The 15,471-nt window shown below is 45.4% G+C and overlaps 1 protein-coding gene across 4 annotated transcripts in view; it reads right to left on the reverse strand.

The window, feature by feature from the left end:
- Nucleotides 1–40: 40 nt before the first annotated feature.
- The window catches only part of LOC109970982 (immunoglobulin superfamily member 21-like), a 19,830-nt gene continuing 4,399 nt past the window's right edge, over nt 41–15,471 (reverse strand). Inside the window, exons 1-10 of one of the 4 annotated variants that reach the window (XM_020618957.1) lie at nt 14,877–15,080; nt 8,446–8,558; nt 6,954–7,075; nt 6,647–6,765; nt 5,726–5,841; nt 3,581–4,103; nt 2,775–2,875; nt 1,559–1,751; nt 1,451–1,480; nt 41–463 (exon numbers count right to left, since the gene is read on the reverse strand). In XM_020618957.1, coding sequence (XP_020474613.1) covers nt 381–463; nt 1,451–1,480; nt 1,559–1,751; nt 2,775–2,875; nt 3,581–4,103; nt 5,726–5,841; nt 6,647–6,765; nt 6,954–7,075; nt 8,446–8,558; nt 14,877–14,940 — 1,464 coding nt within the window. In that variant the 5' untranslated portion in view covers nt 14,941–15,080 and the 3' untranslated portion in view covers nt 41–380. Of the gene's footprint in view, nt 464–1,450; nt 1,481–1,558; nt 1,752–2,774; nt 2,876–3,580; nt 4,104–5,725; nt 5,842–6,646; nt 6,766–6,953; nt 7,076–8,445; nt 8,559–9,162; nt 9,245–14,819; nt 15,081–15,471 lie in introns of those variants that run through there. The other 3 variants (XM_020618960.1, XM_020618958.1, XM_020618959.1) reach the window with 3 other exon arrangements.

A 15,471-nucleotide genomic window follows, 5' to 3' on the forward strand; every position in this document is an offset into this window, starting at 1 on the left:
ATGTTGCTTATACAAACCTGTCAGGGTGGGGATCAAACTACACTAACGTATGCTGACTGGCCGCCTGCAGTCTAGTGTGAACCCTGCAGAGTTTCATAGGTCACCTCATACACAGTACCTCTGAGATTTCTCTTAGTACGCTACAGTGCATCCTCTTACAAACTCCCTTCAGTCAGCGTGTAGCAATCCGGGGGCAGAGTCACTGTACAGTGTCTCGGTCTTTGTCCTGTGTCTGTCCTCTCTCCCAGGGCTCCAGTCCTGCTGCAGCAGTGCTGACCACTGCTGACAACACATGGGTGGAGGTTTAGTCTGTGCAGAGGGAACAGTATAAAGCAGGTAGCTCTGGGTGGTGGCGTGTGGAGGAGCAGCAGAGCCTCGGGTCACGTCAGCTCACAAGTGGAGCTTAGCAGCAGCAACATGTAGGTGAATGTGAGGGAGCGCCGGCTCACAGCTGCATCAGTGGCTGCACACAAACAAGAGAGAGCGCTGTTGGAGTCTCGGAGATGCACACTACACCGTGACACTGACATGGTCCAAAGGCACATCAAAGGACGGGGGATTTAACAGCTGGTGGACAACAGTGGAGGTCCACGGCCCAGAGCGATAAGCTGGACCAGGGCCTGGACTCTCACACATTACGGTGAGGACACCACATTCACTGGGGCTGCTGGTCTCTGGACGGGGTTTGTCCACAGTAACACAAACATACAAAAGCACAACACTATCCTTTAAGCAAAAGTACCAACAATCTATAAATAATCTGACATGTAAAAGTCCTGCATTCAAAATCCTAAAAGACCAGAAGCACCATCAAGAAAATATACTCAGTATATCAAAAGTATTCAGCTGCTTGACTGACATAATTGTCACACACCAACATTATCAGACTTAAAATCAACACCTCCCTTCACATGTAGCATTTAAATGTTGTAGCTGGTGAAACACACCTACCCGACATACGAGTTGGATTAATGGGAGAGAAGGGAACCAGTACAAGCTCTGCACAGCAGTTATTCTTTGTGCTTTGGCTTTTTCTGAAAGATGAATTTTACCAGTTTTGGCCATGAAAAATTATATAATTGTTTAGAAAAGAAACGTCTCCTTGATGGAACTGCTGCCAACTCAGACGACTGAAACCTGACAAGAGATTCTGTCTTACTTTAAAAGCTTATCTGGTTGTTTTTTCCATAAAATGTTAACGAAACACTAACTACAGCTGTCAGGTAAAAGTAGTGCAGTAGCTAATTATTTTTTCATTTATATATTTTGCACAATGTATTAATGTGATTATCATTTTGTAATTGCTCATTTCTTCAGTACTGAACACTTTAGGGCTCCATATATTAGCACTGTGCTGTAAGTTTCTATAAGTATAAAGTGTTGGAAGCAGCCCCGTGTGGTCACCCTCATGGTTTCTGCCACAGTACCTGAACCGACCACAGAGACTTACCTGTAAAATGTTTCTTCAGTCCCGGGCTATCTGCAAGAACACGCAAAACATTCACTGTCAGCACAATGCATCAGCGATAAAAACATCCCCCCACCCAAACAGACTCACCAAACACAATGAGGTGGGTGTGGGTATCTGTGGAGCCCAGAGGATTCTGGGCTGTGCAGCGGAACATGGAGCCGTTGAGCTCAGCAGGGACTCTCTCCAGAACGAGTTCCCGGCCGTCGTGCTCCTCTCTGCCATCCAGCAGACGTCCGCCCACCTTGGTCCAGGTGAACATGGGCTCAGGGAAGACCTCGCTCTGCGGACACACACACAGAGCTGCGGGTCATCTCTGTGTCAGCAGCTGCTGTGGTCGTCTCTGACCAACAACAAGCAGAGAAAATACTGATTTCACATCAGAGGTTTTCATAATAGAAGCGATAATACTGTGGTGGACCTGCCCCAGTCTGAAGAACGGACTGATGGGTAGAGAGATAAGGTCAGACTAATAATAATGTGGTATTCAGTCCAATCAGCAGTTTGACACCAATTGTTTTCATAAGCGAGGTTACAGCTTGTGGATAATAAGGAACGTAGTATGGATTAATACCAAACCGACATGATACAGTGCCACATGTTACCTGAAGTAAGTCCAGCAGCCTGGTGACAAGGTTTGTGTTAATGAACAGTTTACCTAAAAAAACCTGGAACAGACTTGGCAGCGACAATAAAAACCAATTTGCGAAATATCCCTAAATGTATTTTAATGTAAATATATTTTGGAGGCAGACATATTTGCTAGAGGAGTGAAAGTGCTTTCATCAGAATGTGCTGAGGATGTTAGTCCATCTAAACCCTGCACCTCCACGTTGTCCACTCCCTGGATAAACTCTGAATGTGAACCCACTCTGACGGTTAATGAGCTCTGACCTTAAATGTGTTCAGTGCCACTAGTAACATTCACATATTGAAAGGACACAACTTACTTTTCTAGCGTGGTTATATTAACTGAATGTCTCATGCTTGATGTCAATACCACTGCACTGACAGAGTCCCTTAGAACGCCAAGTAGCACCTCGGAGCTCCCACATTTCAGTCCCCTTGACCCAGTGTGAAGAGCTTTAACATTATCCCTGTTTGCAACAGCCTCACGGTGCCGCTCAACAAAACATGACTCACGTTTATTTTCAAGGTGCACAGGAAGAACTGAAATCAGCTGCTACCTGGGAGGAAGGAACTCGATCCCAAGAATCATGTATGCGCAGTGAGAAGTGGTCAAGAGAGTGCCTCTTGTATTCTGCCTTTGGTACTGAACTGTCTCCTACACTGTGTGGACACTCACCACAAACAGTCCCAGCTGGAAGCCCTGCACCGTGATCCGCACCGTGTCTCCCACCTTGGCCTTACTGGGGCTCAGGGACAGCTTGGGTCCTGTGGGAGCAGCTGTGACAAAGAACACATTGGGCTGCTGTTGTACTGTAAAAAACTCAACCTTCAGGTGTGTGAATAATAAGTCAACAGTACAGTGGCTCCCACAGAATGGAGCAACCTGCTCAGCTAACTCCATGTGCACCTCCTCTGAGTGTGAGCAGCACAAACTGTGCTGAAGGCTCAGCGTGACCCACTTACTGTTCTCAGTTCACTTTGGATTAACAGACTCAGCGGCCTGCCTCCTGCATTTCTCCTCCAAACAGTGCAGTTTGGACCTCACCAGCTGTAATTATACGCCTTTAGCTTCAGCTGATTGTCAGGAGCCCTGGGAGCACATCTGACTTCAGTGTATTATTCTAACCAGCAACAGGAAGCTGAGCCTAAACCTCACACCTCTCCGTCACTGCTCCACCCACAGGAACTCGAACCTGGAGGAGTGCACTGCTAAGTTGGAAGCCGAGTCTGTTGTTTGGATAAATCTACAGCCTTTTAACTATATGCAAATCAGAGTTCATCTGGTTTATGAGCATCAGCCATCATGTTGCTTTTGTGCCACACAAATGTAAGGAGTGCTACAGGATGGATCCACGGGCCGGTTTACTTTGGTCACTGTTATCATTCTGTTCTACTTGTGTGTTTGTTTTACAGTAAATAAAGACTGTGCTTTACAGTGAAGTCAGAGATTAAGTGGAAACAGCCTGTTACAGCGGGACTCACCCAGTGTGACCTCGGCCTGCATGGGCATGGACAGAGCCGGGTGGCTGACCTCGCAGCTGAACAGCGCCTCGTTGTCCAGCTGCGGGTTCAGGCTCCAGGTCAGCAGAGCTCTCACCTCTGTGATCCCGTCACTTGCCACCTGCTGCCCGTGTTCGAAGTAGTAGAGCGGGTCGCTGCTCTGGACCCAGTGGGGAAACTCTCGGTTCACCACCGTCTCGAGGATCGCCTCTGTGGTCGGCTTGGGCTCAGAGTCGGATCTCTGCTCTCGGCCCTGCTCGGGGCTGTTGGGGCCGTGTTGGCCCAGCCGAGCCAGCTCCCCCCGTTCTTCCAGCAGGGACAGAGACTTCCGCAGCTTGGTGTCATCAAGGTCTTGACTGGCGAGAACTGGGGAGCTCCAGAGCCCTGCCTGGCTCTGAGCCTGGCTCTTTTCATGAGCAGGGGCCTTGCTCTGGTCTCCTCCTAAGGAAGAAGCCTGAGCAGTTGGCACCACATCGATAAGCTCCCCATCCCGTTTGAAGTACACCTGGGAGACAGGGACAGAGACAGGTGAGAAGCCACAAGTTAACTAACTGCACTAGCTGCTGACTTCTTATTATGAGCAGTGTGATCCTGACTTGTAGTGCTGGCCTCACAGAGTGCTGTGTACCAGCATCCACACTGAGGGATGTGCCAGCTGCTGCCCAGCTGGCAGGACAGACCCAGCCTCGACCTGAGCTCAGATCAGACTACTGGTGTATCAGTAGACTATTACGATAGAGTTTCGTGTCACATTATCATTCACTGGCAGGGAAACTGTTATTTCTGACATACAGCATGTGATATGACAGCAAACAATCAGAAGCAGCTGCCTCTGCGGCACAGACTTTATTCCTTCAGCTGCAGGTTGTATCCTTACAGCAGGAACCTTTTACCGCTTTGTCAGGTGCCATTTCAGTAAGTCTGTCACTAGCCCATGTACGTGTGTAGAAATCAGGGTTAGGCCCGATTATTCTTCTGGTTTCTAGTTTGTACTACTAGTCTTTTGTTGCTAAATCTCTTAGAGAGGACATCATGGATTTTCTACTTTTGTGCACTTCTTATAGAAGTGTATTCCTTACGTGCACCAACACTTTCGCTGTTGGTATCTGCCCCTCGCTGTGGTTTCTCTGCCCAGATTACACCGTTCACTGTGTGCAGGCCTGAAGGACACATGAGCCGTGTTGTTTCACAGTGGATCCTGTGAGATGTTATTTATGGCGACTGTCCTTTTGAGGTGGACCATCTTCTGGGTGCCCTGACAGCTTTAGATACAATGTGACTCATGCTGTTCTCTGAGCTCTGAAGAAGGTGTGTCTGTACTGAAACCTCAGTCAGCGGTGCACAGACAACACAGAGCTCCTGCTTCTTCGCTGTGCAGCTGAGAACATGTCAGCTATACAATGAAACAGCAGACGTTTGCCATAGAGTCTTCCTCTGATTGTAGATATGTCAGCATGGTTTGTGTCCATTATCTCTGATAATATCCAAACAAAGGAGTATGAATAACCCACATTCAAGAGGACTAGAGGCATCTGTGTGACAGCTGGATGCTGCTGCGTTGATCCTGTTTATTGCTCAGAACATGTGGTCATGTGACCAGCGTCTGCCATGCTCATTATTTAGAACAGCTACACTAACCCAGCGCTGGGTAGAGGTGACCCTGATTAAACAGGCAGCTGTTGAACAGGAAGTCAGTAGATAAATACTGATAGAAATGGAGAACAGAACATTAATCGGGTTTGTAGTGTACTGCTCCCCTCCATCGGTCTGATATGTTCGCCTCAGTTTTGATTTCATTGCATATGCACTATCCTCAAAGCCATTGATGATAATTCCCAGAGGCCACAGGGCAAAGCTGTAAAAAGCTTTTTTCATCTCAAACCTTGAAGCTGCTGCAGGCAGCGTCAGGCCAGGCTATCACTGAACCACTTTCATCCTGCAGTGACTGTAGAAGTGTCCTCTTTCATTACATCAGGATTCTAAAAGATTTTAGAGTCGTTTTCCATGATCATAAATGGATGGATGGATCACGGTGCTTTCCTTTCTAACACACAAAGCAGTGACACAGATTCAATTACGGAGGCTGAGTCCCTCAAGAGAGATAAGAGTGAAAAGGCTCCATCTCACCATGGGAGCTGGCTTGGCTCCTGTAACAATGCAGACCAGAGTGAAGTTCTGGGCCTCGTAGCGGCTGAAAGGAGCGGGGCTGTTGGCTGCCACCACAGAGATAGACTTTGGAGGCACTGCAGAGAAAATACAAAGAAACATGAAACAAAAACCATCAGTTAAATGATGAGTCAATGTGCTGGTGATGACTTGAGCTGAGACTGTGAGGACGCCTTCTCTAGCACCACTGGCAGTTTGAAGTTTATGATGTAATGAAATACAGACGGTGACAAACAAAGGGAAACTTCAGAAAAACTGAGTGGAAATAAAAACAGCAGGGCCACTGATCAATCAGCTGATCATCGTCCTGATGATCTGATTGACCAGTTTATCCCCAGAATGTCAGACAAGTCCCACTGTGACTCTCCAGAGCCAAAGGTGGCGTCTCCACACACCCCATTGTGTCCAACCAGCAGATCCACAGAGACTCAGCTGATTCTCATGTCTGACAAAGAAAAGCATCAGCTCCTCACATTAAAGAAGGTGGAACCAGAACATGTCGGTGACTGTTGCTTCTAAATAGCTGAGGTTCATTTTCTACCAGTGAACTGACTCATGGCTGCAGCTCTAGGTCACTGATTGGCTTCATGAGGACGACGCAGTGGGTTGGACACAGAGGGTCGGACACAGTGAGGGGGTCTGGTTTGGAAGGAGGAGGTCCCCTCCTCTGACAGAAGAGACCTGACAAGGCTCTGGAGACTCAGCCCCGACGAGGCCCTGCTGGGGATTGGGTGATGGTTTGGCCTTTCATTGGTCGCTCTAGACTGACTGGACTGACAGCCATGAGATCAGGTACAGATACCTTTGGTTTGCTGATGCCCAGACTTTTCCTCTAACAACTTATTCTTTAATATTTGTGAGATGTCAGAAACAAATACACACCTATGACAGTGAGGGTGATGCTGCCAGAGGCTAGGACCACCTTGTCTCTGGAGCGCCTGTCATAGATCCCCACGTGGCACTCATACAGGCCGTCGTCCTGCATCTGGACCTCAGGAAGCCTATCCAGACAAATGTTTTACTCTCATTTTAGTATTTCAGCTTTTTAAGATCAGAGGTAAACAAATCCCACTGGGTAATAATTCCTCCTCCCCCACAGGCTGAATGTCCCTCCAAACCTTTCTGCCTTTCAAGGACGTGGGTTATCAGAACATAACACACCTTGCTCAGTAGTGGCAGCGCGCCTTACCACACAGTGGACTGGTGGACCGGGTCCGCTTGTCGGCGGCTGTCCTCCACATGGGAGTAACTGGTGTTGTACATGGCATCATAGGTGAAAATCTTCTGCTTGGCCCTGCCTCCTTCAATCACCTGAGAGGACAAAGTGCGTTAGCATCACTGAGTTCTGTGGCCGTGCACAACCACTCCATGTATTTATTAGCCAATCTAAGTCTGGTGATTTGCTGACTTTTCATCAGGTCCAACTTCACCTTGTCCAGTATTTGTTCATTAATAAATACCAAAACAAACACCTAATGAACTCATCATCTTCAGCTGTACTTTGTCTCCCTGGCCATCCTAGGCCTGTAGTCAGGCTTGACATTAAGTCATGCACTAACATGCAAATTACTGCATTAATTAATTCATCATTTGGTTATGAAAATGCCAGAAATGGGCGAAGAGTGGATGTAAATCTAAAACCCAGACTTTAAGCTTCCTGTGACGCAAGACTGAGGCTCGAATATTGATCTAGAGAAATATTTATTTAGTTTGCTTGACACTTTTCCAAAATGGCAGATTAAACCAAACTTCCAGGTTTTCTGAGGGCCCTCCCCACATCTGCTCTTCACTACTGTTCACACTCACCTTGAAACATCTGGATTTAATTGGTTTGGTTTTGATCTTTGTACAGAGATATATAAATAAATTCTGAGTTTAGCAACTAAACACGATGTTGTTTTATTGTTGAGATCCTTTAAACATATTTAACCATTTTAGCCATGGAAACTAAGCTCATACTGCAGACCTCTGCTGCAGCACAACAAGCCAAAAACATCTGCTGTTTGCGAGAGCAGGCCAAAGATTTATAAATTAAGAGCAGGAATTAGTCATTTGTGCAAACATATTAATTAGAGCAGAAATTATTATTAATTGCTGGCACATTTTGTCCATGACATCTTTTGGGGCCCCTAATAAAAACAAGAGGTGAAACTAAGACGCTAACTGTGCTCAGAGACTGCAACGATCAGTTCATGTCCAGTTATTGAATTCAATTGTTTTTCTATTGTTCAGTTAATAAACTGAAGTTGCCATTGACTTTCATTATTAAACAGTCTGGTTTCCAGCCTCTCCGGTGTATCTGTAGCATTCGTTGCTTTTCTCTGTCTTGTATGGTTGTAAACTGACATTTGTTAAAGGACTCTGACAACATATGATGGATATTTTTCACTATTAGTGGCATTTCGTTGATCACATTGAGAGAATTATTCGACAATGAAAACAGTTGCCAACTGCAGCCCCAACAGCGCTGAGTTTTGTTAGGCTGCTGATATTAGCACTGCTGTGCTTAAGTCTCACAAACTGCTACCTGGACTAGCTTGTGCCTACAAGTCACCGCCCAGAAGAACACATGCAATACATCCACAGTGGTCTAACACGAGGCATGTTAGACCAGTGTGTGTGGGGAGGACGGAGCATCACAACCATGTTCCGTTGGCATTACGTTCAAACTGTGTGCTCACCTGAAACCACACAATCTCTCGGAGGCTGCCATCTGTCTGGAAGTTGCACTTGAGTGTGACTGTGTCTCCAATGACAACAGGAGGAAGGGGCTCAGGGGAAACAGTTAAGTAACCTGCCAGAGACAAAGTTGGAGACATTTGGAAATTACTTACAGCTGATTCTGCTGCATGGCTCCTCCGGTGCATTAGACGCTGTATGTTCTCATGCTTCTACAAAGCACTCCACTGTGAAAGCATTACTGGTCCTGATGCACTGCACTCAGCAGCCTGACAACTAATCCTGCAGCCTGCAGCTTTAGTGCATTCTGCTTTGCTCCTGCTCAGGTCAAGGCCAAGTCAAGGTGGATGCATTTTGCCGCATCACTAGGTTAACAGTAACACTGTGCCGTGTGTAAGCTACAACAAACTACACCAAAGAACCAATCCACTAAAAACTTGAACAGTTGTTAGACAAACCAACAAGGCCAGGCACCGAGACAAGAAGAAGAAAAACGTGGAAAACAGAACACAAGATACAGTGTGTGTGTGGTAAAGTGAAAACCCACAACTGGTTTGGCACACTGCGGCTGGTTCTGGGCCCTAACTGGCATAATGTGCAACAAAACCAAGATCATCATCTTCAACCACAACACTTCCTGCTGGGTTACAGAGCACAGGCCGAGAGGAGCAACATGCAGCCTCTTGTGACTACAGCTATGAAAACAGAGGCTTACAAACCGCAGGCTGGCAGGTGTGACAACACCAGGCAGAAGGAGCAAGTTCAAGTCCCAGGGAACAGGCAGGAGAAACAGCTGATACAGCCCAACTAGCAGCAAGTAGTGCAAACTGGCCTGTTTGAATAGTGGAAGAGCAAATGTGGAAGCTGGGAAGAGGTGTGTGAGTGGGTGGGGAAGGTCAGGTGACTGGGAACTGAGGGAAAGTTCGAGGACATCTGGTGGTGGATGGAGCGTGGCAACAGACAGAGGCAGTGTGTCCACACAGAGCAAAAATAATACAGTTAAAGTTCTACGACTTCACTTCAGCAGTGTACCGCATTTCTGAAACAACTCAGTGAGTATAACAGCAGAAACACGAGGGAGAGAACCTGGTACCGAAGTCTCATAAGGTTCTTATATGTAGGTGACAGACCGTTAGAGTGCTGGAACACAGCCTCAGCACCGTTCAGGTGTAAAGCACAGGTCCTCGTGTTTGATTCATGAGCCATCATTTTTATGTTGTTTGTCAAACCTAAACAGTAAAATGATGCAGCGTCTCTTGGTCACCAAGTAGAAAAGTTAAGATGGTACTACATTATTCAGGCACATGCTGTTGCTAATGGCAACTTTCCCCATGAAAACGAGCAGCAGACCCACTGGGAAAGGGAAAGCAGTTCATTATCGTGCTGAATATGTAACACAGAGACATACCTCAAAGCAAGGGGAAAGCATGACAGAAAAGTGTGGAAAGTGAGGAAGGTCAGAAGCAAAGAGAAACATGGATGGTGCACTAAACAGAGCTGCAGAGGTCCAGAAGGCACAACGCCCCTGACTCCTAATAAATATTAACTGTAATGAAATTTTAAACCCTACTGACTCACTGGTGGATCAGGCTTTACAAAGTCATTGTTTCCAGCCAAACCCACCTCTGTTTGTTCTCAAAGGTCCCAAATCTGTGAAGCTGAATTTCAGGGAAACATGTATTAAAAGACACCTGAGTCAACTCGAATATTTCCGTTTGATGGAGTGGTGAAGCCACTGAACTTGAAGTCTTGGCTTTGGTTTTATTATTGCCGCGTAAACAGCCTCATGGAGTTCAACTCATGATTCTGTCAGCGGGTGTGGAAACGTGATTTTGACGACCTTAAAGCCACTTAAGACGAAATAAAAAGGGAAAGCTGAATTTTACAGGTTAAGCTTCAAAACAGTGCTGAACAGTAATTTGATGTAATCATTTATCTCTCTAGTATTTATGGTGGTAGTGTTTGGCACAGTCTTCCTTGAACTGCTCCAGATTTCTCTCCTGACAGAATACTTAACACTGAATATTTAATAGGGACGCTGTCACTTGGTGAGGATGGGAATGTACAGCTGCTGCGTTTCGTTACTCTACTTCCTGTGTGTTAGATCAGCAGGTTAGCACCAGTACAGTAATCATCCATCCATTAAGGCCAGCTGCCCTGCAATAAGTCCTGGGTGTGTCTCTTCAAGCTCTGCACACCTGGATTGGAGTAGTTTATCCCATTTGTCCCGTAGATCCTCTCCACTTCCATCAAACTGGATGGAAGCGCCTGTGAGCTGCATCTTCAGGTCTTGTCAAGAAGATCCAAAGCTGCCAAAGGGTCCAAGTATTGAACTAGAGCAGATGTTGGTTTGGGACTTTTAATACATTTGCAAAAAAATAATTATAAAAACATTCGTTTTGTCACTGAGCTACTGTGTGTAGACTGATGGGCCAAAAGGGCGGTTTCATACATTTAAAGTTAAAGCTGCGACACAGTACAATGTGCAAAAACACTTTCTGAAGCCACTGTGGGTACATGTCATTCACACACGAATTTACATTTACATATAATAAATTTACGGTGAAACAGCATCTGACGTGACACATTCATAACTGACTCACAGATGCAAATTGTTAAATTGGTTGTAAATTGTTGTTTCAGGCTAATTTCTCATGTAGTTTCTGATCAAATGGGCTTCAAATGAGGAATAAACTGACACCTAGTCACATGTTTGGTCACTTCAGTCTATTGTGCATGAAAGCAGGATGTCACATTCACATATAGTATCAATCCACAGGCAAATTCACACATATGGACATTTCACATGTGAGAAAATTCACATTACACAGGCAGAAGTTATTTAGAAGTATTTCATAAGTGTGACTGTGGTTTGGTGGGTAGAGCAGTCGTCTCTCAATCTGAGGGTTGGAGGTTTGAATCTCGGTGCCTGTGGTCCACATGTTGAAGTGTCCTTGGGCAACCCCTGATGGTTAGAGCCATTGGTTGAGTTGGCGCCGCAGATGGCTGCCATCGGTTCTGTACCGGAAACAAATTCCTTGTGTGTAACATACTTGGCCAATAAAGGTGGTTATCCTTCACGTGTGAAATTCCAGATGTTATAAGTAGAAACAACCTTTCACATATAATTTGTGTGGCTTTTGTTAGGGTGATTTTTATTTTATGCACTTAAGAATGGTTTTATTTTATAACACACATAAGTTTACATACTTATATGTCACAGATATGCTTATATAGTTATGAATATCACTCTATGAGTTCACTTAACCACTGGTCAAATATTTGCTGTGTGAGTTACTGAAACACTAATGCAACATCATAAGTCTGGTGCACTGAGTGGTTTTCCAAGGTCTAATCATCCCACAGGTTTTCATTAGATTTGTTGCCTTTTCCTAAAAGAGCCCATTATTCCCTCTGCTCCTTGAAGCCAGGGGAGTTGAGGTTTGATAAGATACTAAGAAGCGTTGTGGGCTGTGCAAAGTGTCTGTTTCAGGACAAGGTCGCGCCAGGGACGAGATCGGACCAGAATGGGGGACCAATGACGGGAGAGTTAAGTCTAAACCACAGCTTCTCCCCAACAGTTTTGGACCAATTAGATAGTAGCATTTTTTCATACAAATATTGTATACCAACCAGTTGAGGACAGTCTTTTCCTGTTTTATCCTAAACAGTGAAGATCCATGTATACATGCTAATTTTGATACGTTAATGCATAATAAATTTCACATTGAGAAATAGATATCCTCTTATTAGTCTTCTCTTTTCAATATAAAACGAACAAGCACCACACTTTTGGACGTTGTACATGTGAAATACTACACTTAATGTGACGAGTTCCACATGCTTTCCCTTGTAAGGGACTGAAACCAACCCCCCAGCCTGACGTGATGTGTCCAGGAGCTGAGCGGCGGCCTGGAGCTGCCCTCTGTCATCACAGTCGGCCTCACCTCTACAACACTGGCCTGCGCCGCGTGACGTCAACCTGCCCACGGATTATTTTTGCCATGTTTTCCCCCTTAATCCTCCCTCCAGCTTTTTATCCAAAGAACCAGCCATTTGCCAAGATCTGGTCTCTGCACACACACCAACGATGTGCAGGGAGATTAACACATATCAGAGTAACACTGCACGGACCCAGCACTCGCACATCACTGGTTCAGAAGAACAGGAAGCAACTGTGAGGGAAAGCATGTTTTCAAATGAGATTAAGGTTGGTGAGATGAGATATCAGTGTCCCAGCCTACTGTATGTCTGGCTGTTTTTGCCCTACTTTAATGTGGCAAACATAAAAAGGACACTTCAACAGCTCAGCCTTTATAAAGAGCTGTGTTCTCTGATATTCCACACCTTATGTTGCCTTTGCCAGAGTAGATAAAGCTGGCTTATACTGTACAGCCAGGTCGCCCTCCTCTTTGTACAACCCCCCCCCATGATAGATGGCAGGGAGTCTGCCCTGCTGTCAGATAAAAGGCTCCACTCTCAGACGCATCATGACAGCACGTTGAAAGACTACCACAACAGTTTGACTGGTGCTGCTGCACTGTGGACGTCCACTAGAATGAAATGTGCTTTGAATGGAAAACCCTAAAGGTTCACAACACGTTTTTGATCACAGAGCTCAGTCCTACAGGGCGAGTGTGAAGTAACTGGGCATTAAAAATTGGCTTCAGAACATGTAGTATCACTGGAGTCATGGTGAAAACAGTCTGTAAATAGATGAGAGCAAATAGGATTTCATATTTCACACAGAAAACTTTTTAATCCCTAGTTACTTTTCACGCAGCCTGTATGTTCAGGACAACCACATCCGCCATCTGACTAGCAAGCTGCTAAACTTCAGGGCAAAAACCCGCCCACAAGAGCACTGGCATTTGAAATTCCTTTCATCCACCAAACATCAGAAATCTTTTCCAGAGCAAAGAACAATAATGGCAGAAAACTCCACGGCTAGTCAGGCTTCGTCGGCGAGAGAGATGATTGGCTGTTCAGCTTAGTGAATCAATGCAAGGAAGGAGAATGGTTAGGGAAAGGCCCTTCAGCCTGTCGCTGTAGTATTCAAGATTTCACATTTAGTGCAGTTTCTCTTTGTTTTTTTGCCTCCACATCCAAGAGACCAGAGAACGGAGAGTCTTTAGCAGCTTCTCATCAGACATACAGTATTCCTCAGAATCAGCTACTGTATAAACAGATGTGATGAAGGTCAGCTGCTTCGTTTACGGTTTGTATTTCACTGGTCATTTCTTCACAATGTAACCGCAGCCTGACAAAGTGAGACGTGACGTTCAGCATCAAAGCAGCTGTCAGTCATCAGCTCCTGATGAACTGCAAGGACAGCGGACGGACAAACAGTCTTCACCAGGATGACGGACAGCAGAAATGTGCTGGACACCAATAGTTTTCATGCTGGCCTTGTGCACATAACAGATGCACACAAAAAAAAAGTTTGCCGAGAGACATGTCAAGCAGCAACAAATGCTCATATAAGGCCTGGGATGTGGCCCATGTCTACCTGGCTTCATAAAGAACAAGCCGCCTCCTGTAGTGTCTCTGACTGCACTGGATGCAAATCATGACGTGTAAAAACATCCAATATGAACAAGACTCCAAGGAACTGGGCTGTGAAGTGTAGTGCGGCCAACAAAAGCAAGTTTCAAGTCTCTAAGCTGATTCTTATCCTGAATGGAGACCAGGAATGGCACGCACACATGGAAGAAATATAAGATTTAAACTTCAGCCATAAGGGACAACAGATGTGCTTAAAAGACATGGAAGTTTACCATGAGTTCATTTGTATATCTTTTCTTTTCATTTTTAGTCAAAGTGCTTTCTCGTGGGTAAATTTAGATGTCTGGTTTTTACTGGTGTGATCGATTGACACACATTTGTGTAGGACGCTCATTGACATAATGCCTCCCCTCGGCCCAACACAAACACTGAAGCCACAGTATAAACTTGGTCTGGACCTCATAATGTATACAACCATACAAATACACATGTACACCATATCCGAGTACTGAGTTGCTCTCAGTCAAGTGTAATAAACGTTCATCACCCTACAGACAAGAACTACAGCTTCACTACAAAGCTCAGGTCAATACACAAACCACACTCCAAATAATCCTTCTAAAACCCATTTGTTTCCTAAAATGAGATAAATTTACCAAACCTGTTTCAAACAGAAAACTTATTTAAAACACTGGACAAGAGTCGAGAGGAAAAGACGGGTTAAAACTCAAATGTGATTAAGTTAAAATATGCTTATTGCACTGGCAGGCATCAGGGTGTATATTATAACAACTACTGAAATAATATCCACAATGTCAAACAAACGAACCATAAAAACAGCAGCAGCTCGTTCCCTCCAAACACACGCTACCTGTGACTACTGCACCTCATCCAGACGGTGCTGAAGCCTCCTGGAGGAGCTGCTTACCGGCTGTTAGGCTGAGGCAGTGAGCAGAGAGCAGAAGGCAGCAGAGGGCGAGGGGGGCTGACATCCTGCCGGGTGCTGCCGCTCAGGCCGAAGGCTGCTCCATCTGTTATTAGAGCGGAGGACAACGGCAGTGCTTCATCTCCCATCCTTCAGAACAAGGCTGCCTCACTCTGCTGCCTGGGTTTTTACTTTCTCTCTCTCTCTCTCTCTCTCTCTCTCTCCTTTTATATCCACCTCTCTTTAGCTCCATCTCTGTTTCTCCACCTCTCAGCCTCAGTCTTTGTTTTTTTCATCTCTTTCTTTGGAGCAGGGGCGTCGCAAACAAAGCTCTACTGGGGCACAGGACCCTCAAAACTCAAATCACTTTTTCTTGAATGTTTATAGCTTAGGCCACTATACAACTACTATGGGTAAAGATAAAAGTGTAGAGGTATTAATCTTTATAAAAATAATTCAACATACAACATTAACAACATGTCTTTACGGTGTAAACATCCGGCCCTGTAGTGCACCTTTTTGCATTCTTTTGCATTTCACAGTAACTAGTCTGTCAAGCAGTCTAATCATATTTTGTAACTCAAATTCATCCATCCAT

This window comes from Monopterus albus, unplaced genomic scaffold (genome assembly GCF_001952655.1).
Source record: "Monopterus albus unplaced genomic scaffold, M_albus_1.0 scaffold212.1, whole genome shotgun sequence".
Taxonomy (NCBI): domain Eukaryota; kingdom Metazoa; phylum Chordata; class Actinopteri; order Synbranchiformes; family Synbranchidae; genus Monopterus; species Monopterus albus.